The sequence below is a fragment of the Hydra vulgaris genome, chromosome 07 (genome assembly GCF_038396675.1).
Source record: "Hydra vulgaris chromosome 07, alternate assembly HydraT2T_AEP".
Classification (NCBI taxonomy): domain Eukaryota; kingdom Metazoa; phylum Cnidaria; class Hydrozoa; order Anthoathecata; family Hydridae; genus Hydra; species Hydra vulgaris.
Window position 1 is genome coordinate 33983253 of NC_088926.1, and position 11675 is coordinate 33994927.

Genomic DNA, 11675 nt, shown 5'->3' on the forward strand with positions numbered 1-11675 from the left:
ATGTAAACTGCTAATGTTTTTAGCGATTTCTTATGAGACTTGGAATTTATAAAAGCAGCCGTTACACAGTGGTTAGAGTTCAAAACCAAGTGGTCCAAGTGGTTCCAAGGTTCGACCAAAAAATGAAGCTAGTGGGTGAATTAAATTTCTAAATCTTCTGAATTTAGAAATTTAACATTTTCAATTAAATGTCACAAGTTTTTACTGCCAATTAATTAACACAATTTATTGTAGAACCTGGAAACTAAAACTCCATGGAAACGATTGAATTTAGAGTTGACTTTATATACTTAAAAAAGCCGTTAATTTAATATTTTCAACATTTTTTATCATATGCGCCAATTTACACCTAACATAGTATTCTTAGATTATGTTGATAACAAATCGGTGCAAAGTGATAGATAATACGAATTTTTTGTACTTGAAAATTATCTTAAGGCTGTGAATTATTTGTATCAAATAAAATTAAAAATATATAGACATGTTAGTTCAAACTAAAAATGGTTCAGGTATGTTTTTTTACTTAACGGTTCATAGTTTTAATTTTTAAGTACAATCATCACAATTTATAGTTATAAATTTTAAGTACAATATACATCAAAAATCAGTAAGTATTAAAAAATACAATGAATAATGAAATGAATTTAATTTAGAGAGAGGTCATTGTTTTAATGGTGATATACGTCATAATAGGAGGTATGTGAGTATTTGTTTATCAATTTATCTACCTATCTGCCTCTCTTTCAGTTTATATATATATATATATATATATATATATATATATATATATATATATATATATATATATATATATATATATATATATATTTATATATATATATATATATATATATATATATATATATATATATATATATATATATATATATATATATATATATATATATATATATATATACATGTATTTATTTATATTCTTTATTTTCAAACTAACAAATACTGATTTACGATGTTTTTGTTTGTATGGCTGCATTTATGTAACGTTAAGAATCTTACTGAAAGCTCGTTGTATGTATGAGTTGTTGATATTATGTATAAAAAGTTTTTATAATGTTGTTTTAAATTTTATAGTTGTTTTAATAAAATAATATTTATTAATATAATTACTTGTTTTTACCTAGTATACGCGCGCATGCGCTCATACAATTATTGACTTACAAGAATCATATTTTAGATGTACTTTCCAAATCAAACGTTAATATAAAACGAGGACCGTCAGTGTTAGTGGAAAAATTTTCACTATGCCAAGGAAGCAATTATGCAGATATCTACGAGAGGTGCAATCCTGATCATTACATTGCAGTATGCAAATACCTTGACGGAAGAAATAAACCAAAAGAAGCTAAATGTTTATATGCAAAATTTTTAAAAGCGTTCGAATGTCCACCGGAAATAGAACTTAAATCGGATATAAAGTGTTGCGATTTTGATTGTGACGACATTTTCTTTAAAAAGAAAATGAAAGGAAATAAGTAGTTTGTATTACTGAGCAATAAAAGATAAAGTATATGCACATCTTTTTTTGGTTTTTAATTTTTAAATAGATTTTAATATTATATAAATAACCTTGTTATTTCTTGATGACGTATTCTTGATCAACAACTTATTAAACTGTATGACCTGATTTTATTACTATTAAAAAATTTTGCTTAAAATCAAATGCTTTTGATGTACCCATATTATGTAAACTATAAACATGCATAATCTAAAATATGTATGTATGCAAATATATATATATATATATATATATATATATATATATATATATGTATATATATATATATATATATATATATATATATATATATATATATATATATATATAGTATACATACATATATATATATATATATATATATATATATATATATATATATATATATATATATATATATATATATATATATATATTCATATATATATATATATATATACATATATATATATATATATATATATATATATATATATATATATATATATATATATACATATATATACATATGTGTGTATGTGTGTTTGTGTTTGCGCGCGTGTGTGTGTGTCTGTGTGTGTGTGAGTGAGTGAGTGAGTGAGTATAGAGAGAAAGTAAGATGGGGGAATTTCGTCACTAATTCTTTCAATTTAAATAACTTTAGAACTAAAAATGAAAATAGAATTTTTTTATATTATTAGTAATACTTTTATAAACTTTACATTTACACTTTTTTTTTTTTTTAATTAGAACAGCAAAAATTAGGTGGCGAAATTACCCCAATAAAATCTGATTTTGGGGAATTTCGCCACCTATGTTATTTACAGCATGAATTTTTATTTCAAATTATAAATCTTAAAAACACATTGCATTCAGTTAAATAAAAAAAATCTAACAATATTCAATAAGGGGGGGCATGGCCATCGATACCGAGAGGTATCAAGGCATGTTCCCCCTCCACCTTTTTTACCTATTTTTTTTTTCTTTCTTTTTTTTAGAAATGTAGGATATTTTAGAAGATTTGTTAATGTACCAGCCTGAGCTATCCTTTCTGGATATTGAATTCTTCCTCCTAGTGTCCCTCGAGGTATACAGTATAACTCTGCAGCTCGCTTGCAACTCAGTTCACCAGCTTTAACTTTTGCAACGGCTTTTTCTATTAGCTCTTTGCTATAATTGGTGACGGGTTTCCTCTTGTAGTTTCGCGGCATTATTGCTGATAATTGATCAATTTATTTAATTTGAATTTATTATAAGGCCAACATGACCTGAGAAATTAATTACCAAAACAAGAAGAAGGTAAACAATATTAACTATCCTATCAAAGTGCATTTCTATTTAATATATATAGGTGGCGAAATTCCCCCATTTAGTATTTCCGTAATAACTTTGGAACCGGTCAAAATAAGAAAGAAAAATTTCCAATATTTTAATCTTTTAAATTTTGAATGGAAGTTAGTAATTTGATTTTTTTTGAGAATTTTAAATTTCCTGTTTTTTTATAGATTATTTTTGTCAAACAATTTTCTTATCAAGTATTCACAAAAAGATTTTTTTTTACATGATTTGATAAGAAATATTTTTTACTTCAAATAGAAATTTGAATTATAAAAAAATCTTATTTCTGAGTAAAGTTATAGTTATAAATGTAGATATACACTAATTAGTGGCGAAATTTCTAAAGTGGTGAAATTACCCCATTTTACTCTATTTAATGTATAAATGCGGATAAAACTAAACCAATTTATAAAGCAAACCATTTGGATTTGGATTTCCTTGCCTTTCTTTTTTTTTTTTTTTTTTTTTTTTTTGCATTGTTATGTTTTTTCTCATAACTAATTTAAAACTATTTGAATTTGAAAAAATGCATAAAAATTTCTTTTATTTATTTTTTCTGCAGATATCAAATGGAATATCAAATTATATTGAATCGAGTATAAATATATACCAAATATTATATCAAATTATGTTTTCTACTAATACGATTAAGTTATTTAATAATACTATTATATTCAGAATAAAAGACTTAGTTCATTTTTTTAAAGATTTAAAACTTTTATTTATTATTTAAATATATTTATATATATTATCATTGTGTATATATTTACTATTACTATTATTACTTATATATATATTTATATATTATTGTTGTATATGTTATTATTATATATATATATATATATATATATATATATATATATATATATATATATATATATATATATATATATATATATATAAATATATATATATATTATTACTATTATTATTATTGTTATTATTGTTATTATTATTATTGTTATTATTATTATTATTATATACATATATTATTATTATATATATATTATTATTATTACTTTTATGTTTTTATTATTTTTAAAGACGTAATAAACTTTTATTTACTAACATTACTTTTAGTAATAGTAGTGTTATTATATATATTATATATAATATTATAACTTTGTTGTTAACTATTAAAAAACGGTAATATATGATAATATATGAGTATACGTATACGATAATATATGAATCCATTCTTTTAAAAATAGCTTTTTAAATAAATTGGTTTTCAGCTCCGTTTTTCAAAGAACTTTTTATTTTATATTTCTCATTTGTTATTTTTCTCATTTTTATTAGCTTTTTTACTTATTCATTTCATGAAGTTTAAAAATTCTTGTAGAAAAAAACATTTGTCTACCTATTGAAAAAAGTTGTTTTAAATATTTCCCATCCCATGTTTAGTAAATTTTAGATGTTACACACCTAAAATAAACGTTTTAAGTCTTGAGCAAAATTTGACTAATTTGCCGTAAGGAATTAAAGATGAAAAAAAGAAAACGAATTTTTCAAACTTTAATTTAAAGAAACGAAAAGTCGTAAAGTATGTCTTTGTCTTAAGGATGTTTTATGCAATAATCTTAATTAACTGTTTAATAAATATTTATTAGACAAGAAATTAGTTTGATTTCGTGCATCAAACATGGAAACATGCAATTAACGCTAATTTTAATTTACAATAACTTACGAATGATTACGAGCTATTTAAAAAAAATTACGATAAACATTGCTATTATCTTTTATCAAGATATGTTTTAGACATCTAAAAAAAATATTGAAACGTATTAAAACATTTTTTAAACGGTTAAAAAAACAAAAAGCGTTTTGCGCCACGGTGTAAGTGACGTAACTGCTCCTTCGTAAAAATAAAAAAAATAGGGGTACGTGTACGCGTACACACGAAAAGTTTTTACGAAAAAGTATTGGTACGTAAAAGGCCCTGTGTTAAAACAGATTAAATTATTGTAGTAAAATACAATATGAAAATTTCTTTATTAGAAAAAGTAAAGTGACTTACCTCAGAGTAAGGAGGTATGAAAGACTAGCTGGAAAGAGAACGAAGCCAAAAATCATTTAAAGTTGTGATAAAGTCTTAGTATTATAATTATTCCAGCGGCAATTGGCACCTTTAAAATTAGAAAAAAGAAAAGTTTGAAATGGAGTTTGTAACTTTTGAAAGCTGTAGTTGAAGTGGATTACTCTCTTAAAAGTTTACAAAATAATTTTTTTTTAAATTTTCAAACTTTCAATAAGTAATCACAATAAAAATCACAAGGTAAAATATTCGATTTTCGACTACTCGATACTCGATATAAATATCAAAGTTTTTGACAATCTTTACTACTTGTTTGAACCTTATTTTTTGCTACCCCGTTTAGCTATTTGTTTGTTACGTTCTTAAAGAACGACATGGAACTTATTAAATCTCTCCAGGATTTTATTTTTGCTATATTTGCAATACTTTTACTGAATTTAAAAGCAAATTGCTATATTTTAAATATAGAGATATAAAATACTTTTTTGTAAATGCGGCAAAAATACAACCTGTTTATCTAGACATTTATTAATTCAATTCTAATCTAGAAATTTATTATCAGTCACTTTAAGAAACACAACAAAGTAATAATAATAAACTAACTCTAAAAACTGTTTACGAATTTTTCTAAACTTCGATCTTTTATTTGCAATGCTTTGATTGCTCATGAGATTTGTAAATTCTAAATTACGCGGTATTTGATTAAAAATCATGTTACTGCAAAGACTGTGCATTCAAAAATGACGTATTTTTATTTCGAACAATACAATATTTTTATTATCTTTTAAGTAAGACGAGATATAAATTTTATGAACATAGACTTCTTCTTTGACTAACAAGCAACCCCGTACAATAACTTTGTGGCGCCAGGGTCAATTTTATGGTCTGCGTCCCAATTTTTGGTTTCTTGGGTATATTTAATTATACATTTTACTATTTATCGTCGTGATGGCAACTATTACAATGAATGGAATTATTTTCCCTCGAATATTTTTCTTCGGCCACTGAGACCGGGATTGATGTGAAAATGCGAAGTAAAATACAGGTGGAATAAGATTTTTTTTTTTTTTTTTTTTTTTTTTTGTTCTTTATTGCAACTTTTTAATAATTCATTTTACAGTTTTTATAAATAAAAAAAAAATAAAAATCTAAATAGAAGAAAAAAAATACAATAAAAATATTTTGTGCTAAAAATAATAAAGAACGCGGAAACTCGAAGAAGACCGGCAGGTCTTGTCACCGAGAACCGCTGAAGTAAAACACTTATTTTAAATTTAAAATAATATAAAAAGTATATACACAAATAACATTTTTTTCACATTAAACATTAGTCTACAGAATAAAATAATTAAATAAACTTTAAAATATTTTAAAAGTAAATCAATATATTTGTAATTGAAAAAATTAGTTTTTTAAGATTAAATTTAAAAGAATTTAAAGTACAATCTTGAGAAATATCATTTGGAGCATTTAAAATTACATTGTTCCATAAAAATGGTCCGCGAAAAGAAATACAAAATTTTCCAAAATTAGTTTGAGAAAACGGTTGTCGAATTAAATTATTATTCCTTAATATATATTTATTTCTGTCTGTTTATTTCTGTAGATATAAATTATGAAAAGAAATAGGCGATAAGTTTGTTTTACATTGAAACATGAAACATAAAATATTTAAAACATTTAGTTCGTATATATTAAGAACTTTCATTTCATATAAAAGAGGTTTGGCATGAGCAAAACGGCCTTTAAATTTTATAAGCCGTGCAACATGCTTCTGTTGCCGATAAAGAGGTTCGAGTTTTCCTTTATTTGTACTGCCCCAAGCAATATTAGCATAGCTTAAATGGCAATGAATTAGTGAGTAATATAATTGAATTAATGTATGTTTGTTTAATACGCTTCTTGCTTTGTATAAAATCCCTATACTCTTAGAAATTTTATTACATAAATTTGCAATGTGGTTCGTCCAAGTAAGACTTTCATCAATATACTCACCTAAAAATTTTGTCACTATAACCCGTTTAATAAGAATATCATCAATAAAAAGATTTGGCATATTAATTGGAAGTTGGTATTTTTTACCAGCTGGATGGAAAAGAATCCATTTAGTTTTTTCAATATTTAATGATAATTTGTTTAATTTAAACCAATTAGAAACTTTAGCCAGTTCAATGTTCATGTTGTTAAATAATGTTATTATGTTATTATGATAGAGAAATAAGTTGGTATCATCAGCAAACATAATTGTAATTAGATTTGAAGCTTTAAATAGGTCATTAATGTAAATTAAAAATAAAAGAGGTCCTAATATGGATCCTTGTGGAACTCCGCATGTTACATTTAACAAACTAGATGATATACTTTCATCTGCATAAACAAATTGCTTTCTATTATAAAGGTAACTTTTCAGCAAAACTAATACATTACCAGTTATTCCGTACCACTCTAACTTTTTAAAAAGAATTTTGTGATCAATAGTATCAAAAGCTTTCGCTAGGTCTATGAAAACAGCCAAAGTAAATTGAGAATTTTCGAATGAGTAAGAAATATTTCTAGTAACTTCAAGAATTGCGTGTTCAGTGGATTTGTTTTTTTGAAAGCCATATTGGTTTTTGTATAATAAGTTGTTTAAAGTAAAGTGATTATATATTTTGGTGTACAAAATTCTTTCTAAGACTTTAGAGAGCGCAGGAAGAACTGAAATAGGACGATGATTATTTATGTTGGTAGAGTCACCGTTTTTAATATTGGTATGACTTTTGCTATCTTTAGGCTTTGTTGAAAAATTCCTTGTTTTATTGAAATTGAAAAAATTTTAAAAAGTACATCTTTTAAAACATCAAATGAACTAATAATAAGTTTCCGTTGACACCATCAGGGCCTGATTTGTTTGACTTTAACATTTTAAAAGCATTTTCGAATTCTTCAAAAGATAATTCAAAGTAGTTTAGGTAAGAATTTAAAGGGAAATATAAATTAGTAATTGGATTGTTAGGTTTATGAATTAATTTGGCAAGATTAGGCCCTACAGACACAAAGTATTTATTAAATTCTTCCACAATCTCCCTTTTATCATATATAAAATCATTATTATGTCTAATTGTATCTGGTAAAGTGTGAGATAAAGATTTCTTGCTGCCAGTAGCTTCCCTTATAATTGACCATGTGCGCTTCAAATTTAATTTAAATTTTCAAGTAAATTTATGAAATAATTTTTTTTTGTTTTTTTTTTAGGTTTTCAAAAAGTTTAGCATAATTTTTATAAATAATTTTGTTTTCATTTGTTTAAGTTTTTAAGTATTTAATGTATAGTTTTTGTTTAATTTTAGAAGACTTACGCAAACCCTTTGTAATCCATCGTGATTTAATACTTTTAGCATGGAGATTGTGAGTAATTACCAGAAAATTAGCGTTATAGATATCGTAAAATGTTTTGAAAAATGAGTTATAAATTAAATTTGCATTAGCGGAAACATTAACAAAATTCCAATGAATTAAAGATAATTGTTCTCTAAAAGATTCAAGGTTATCGTTCGTAAAAATACGTTTTTTAGAAGTTAGTTTTTCATTAAATATTAATTTTTTATCTATATTTATAGAAAAGAAAATAGGAAAATGATCAGATAAGTCGTTTTTTATTACTTCTTTTTTTAAAGAATCATTAAAGATATCAGTGGTCAAAATATTATCAATTAGAGAAACAGATGAGTGTGTAATTCTGGTTGGTTTGTTAATCAATGGAACCGCTCCATCTTCAAAAATATCATTATAAAAAATTCTAATGTTATTATTTACGTGGTATTGAAAAAAATCCAAGTTTAAATCTCCTAATACATATATAAATTTATTTTCGTGGTGACTTTTTTTAATGACGTCGTTACATAAAAATGACCTGAAATTTTTAATTTCTCCTGAAGAGGTGGGCGATAACAACAACTTATGAAACTATTTTTAGCTTTATTGGTTAAAATTTCAATCGTTAAAACCTCTTTATTGGCATCGGAAATGCTCATATCATGTCTGGTAAAATATCTCCAACATTTTTTAACATAAATAAGTACGCCTCCGCCGCGTTTGTTTGTTTTTCTTGCCAATGAAATGAAATTAAAACCCGGTAGATCAAAGTTCATAAAAGAATTTACGTCATCGGAACTGCACCAAGTTTCTGTTAAGCAAATTATATTAAAAAGATTACAAGATTCCTCAATAAAATTTTGAAAAGTTTCAAAGTTTTTTTTTAAACTACGTATATTAATATGAATCGCATTTACTTTATTATGATCAAGAAATCTTTTAATTTCACGGGTGTAAAAATAATTACATTCACTTTGCAAAGATTCAGCTCCTTTAAAATAATTAAGGCCAGGATCTGATTCATCATCTAGAAAGAAATCATTTGTTTGAAAAAATTTTAAAAAATTTGATTCTAAATTTTTGTTCTGAATTGAATCCATTTTTGCTGGTAAAAAATCCGTAAAATCAAAAAATTTCTTTTCGCATGTCTCGCGTAATTAATTTGTTATAAGAAACCTTGGCATACTTACCTTTTAATCGTAAGTCTTTGGCTTCTGCAAACAATTTTTTACTTATTTCAATCGTTCTTTCGCTGAAGTCTTCGTTAACGTAGATTCGCTGATCCCAAAGTTTTGTTTTAATATATTTATCAAGCACTGTAGATTTGTCTTTAAAGTTTAACAATTTAACAACAATTGTTCGGTTTTTTTTGTTCTTATCAATTTTATCAGTTTTACCAACACGGTGAGCACATTCGATAACAAAATTCCCTTGAAGATCAAGTTTTGATTTAATAAACTCGTGAACTTTTTTTTCACATTCGTTCCAACTTTCATCGACGGATTCAACTAAACCATTAATTCTTAAATTAGTCCTCCTACTTTTGTCCTCAATCTCAGCCAATTTGTCCTTCATTTTATCAGTTAAACTTACTTCTAAACTGTTGTCAGTTTTAAAACGACCTGCTTTAATTCCCGCTTGTTCAATGATAATCTTATTGTATTTTTCACTGACAAATTCAACTGTTTTTTTCAAGTCGTTAACTTCAGATTTTAGAATTTTATTGTCATCCTTTAACTTCTCAATATTGTTTTCTAATCTTTCAATTTTTTCGTTGAAGATTTTCATAATTGTATTCTCATGAGTATCTAAAATTTCCTTAAGTTGCGATGTTGTAAAATTTTTCGCCATTTTTAGCTTTGTGATATTGACTGACGACCTATCAAATAGGTTCCGTTAAGTAACTTAATCGAAGAAAGTGATTCTATTATTCTGAAAGTACTTAATTGCTTTAGAATATCTAGATGGAAGATTTCTATAATCAACTCCTCTTCTTTTAAATCTTTTTTCTAGGAATTTGCCAGCGCTTTGCATTTTTCTTTCTGATCAAGTATTTCTTCATCTCTAAAAGGAGATGGAGACCACCATATGAGCGAAAACATGTCCGTTGTTTTTTGAGCTATATCCATTCTGCTTTCTATCTGATGGAGTAGCTTGTCAAGAGCTACATTAAATACGTTCACCTCAAAATCCTGTAATTCATCTTCGTTGAAGTAAGCTGTCTTCTTCGACTCGTCGTGAATTGTTTTATTTTTTCTTGTCTTCTTATTAATAAAATCATTTTTGTACCCAAACCTAGCTAGCCCAAATTCAATCGATTTCGGTCCTAAACCCAACGAAGAACCTTTCTGATTGGAGAAGGAGACTGAGATCGTTGACAGATAAGACAACTCGAACCCAGAAAGAAAGTTAGGATCATGAATTCAAACAATTTTATTGTTTTTCAATTGATTTTAATTGTTTTTAATTAATTTTCAAGTTCTAAATTAATCCCGATCCATATTTTTGATGTTATAAAAGCTGAATTGCAGACGATTTACTGATTTCTGTGTTAAACATGTTGGCTTTTAATCTTCGTAAAATACCTCCAAAAAAGGTCCTCGAAAAGTATACCTCATAAAAAAGTACAACTAGTTGTACCAAATTCAATTTTTTTTTCTACCGAGTAATTTAACTGCTTTGATTTATGCTCAGTGGTGCAGGGCCAACGACATGAGTTTCAAAGTGGAATACAATCGTTAATTTTTTAGAAATATCTAGAAACTTTTTATACAAAACAAAAACAAAAAAAAAAAGTTCCTTATTCCAAATCAAATGATCAAGTATAGAAGAGCATAAGACTTGGAAAGTTGCAATATAAATACTTTAAATTTTTGATGCCGTTATTGTCGAGAATTTTTTTGCGATAGGTTTCACTGCTTTTTTAATCCCTCGGGTATCAAATAAATTTTTTGAGAAAAGTTATATATTTTGCGCCGCTTTAACTGTCATCAATCTTTTATTTCACTATACAATATATATGCATAGCTAAGTAACAGTCACAAACAGGTGTAAACTGACAAGATATAATAATATATCTGAGCCATGAGTAATGTCCCTAAATGTTTTAAGAAAACATGTTTTATTATATAACTTAACTAACTCCATAATGTTTTATTATATAACTTAAGTAACTGTATACAAGTTAGCCTTATACTATAATTAATATAAATATAAGTTATAGCTGCATACAGCTGTTAACCTTAAACGGCATTTTGAGTTTTTTCCGATCATTGTCTATATTTGTATTAATATATATATATGGCTATTAGTAATGAGTTTTCTCTAATTATTGTATGTAATAGTATTACATACAATAATTAGAGAAAACTCAATATATAAGAATAAAAGTTGTATATAGCTAGTAAACACAATAGTATTAAAACAGTTTTATATATATGAATTAAGTAAATG

The 11675-nt window shown here is 25.4% G+C and overlaps 1 protein-coding gene across 1 annotated transcript; it reads left to right on the forward strand.

Moving 5' to 3' along the window:
• Positions 1-346: 346 nt before the first annotated feature.
• Positions 347-1519, forward strand: LOC124806621 (uncharacterized). The gene is made up of 3 exons (XM_065800696.1): positions 347-509; positions 654-696; positions 1196-1519. Exons 1-3 carry the CDS (start codon positions 501-503, stop codon positions 1495-1497), a joined length of 354 nt encoding a protein of 117 aa, XP_065656768.1. The 5' UTR covers positions 347-500; the 3' UTR covers positions 1498-1519.
• The last annotated feature ends 10156 nt before the right edge of the window (positions 1520-11675 follow it).

Excerpts from the sequence above, each read along its gene's own strand:
- LOC124806621 (XM_065800696.1), top strand. Across the intron at positions 697-1,195 it reads GATATACGTCATAATAGGAG|ATGTACTTTCCAAATCAAAC; the intron begins GTATGTGAGTAT and ends ATCATATTTTAG.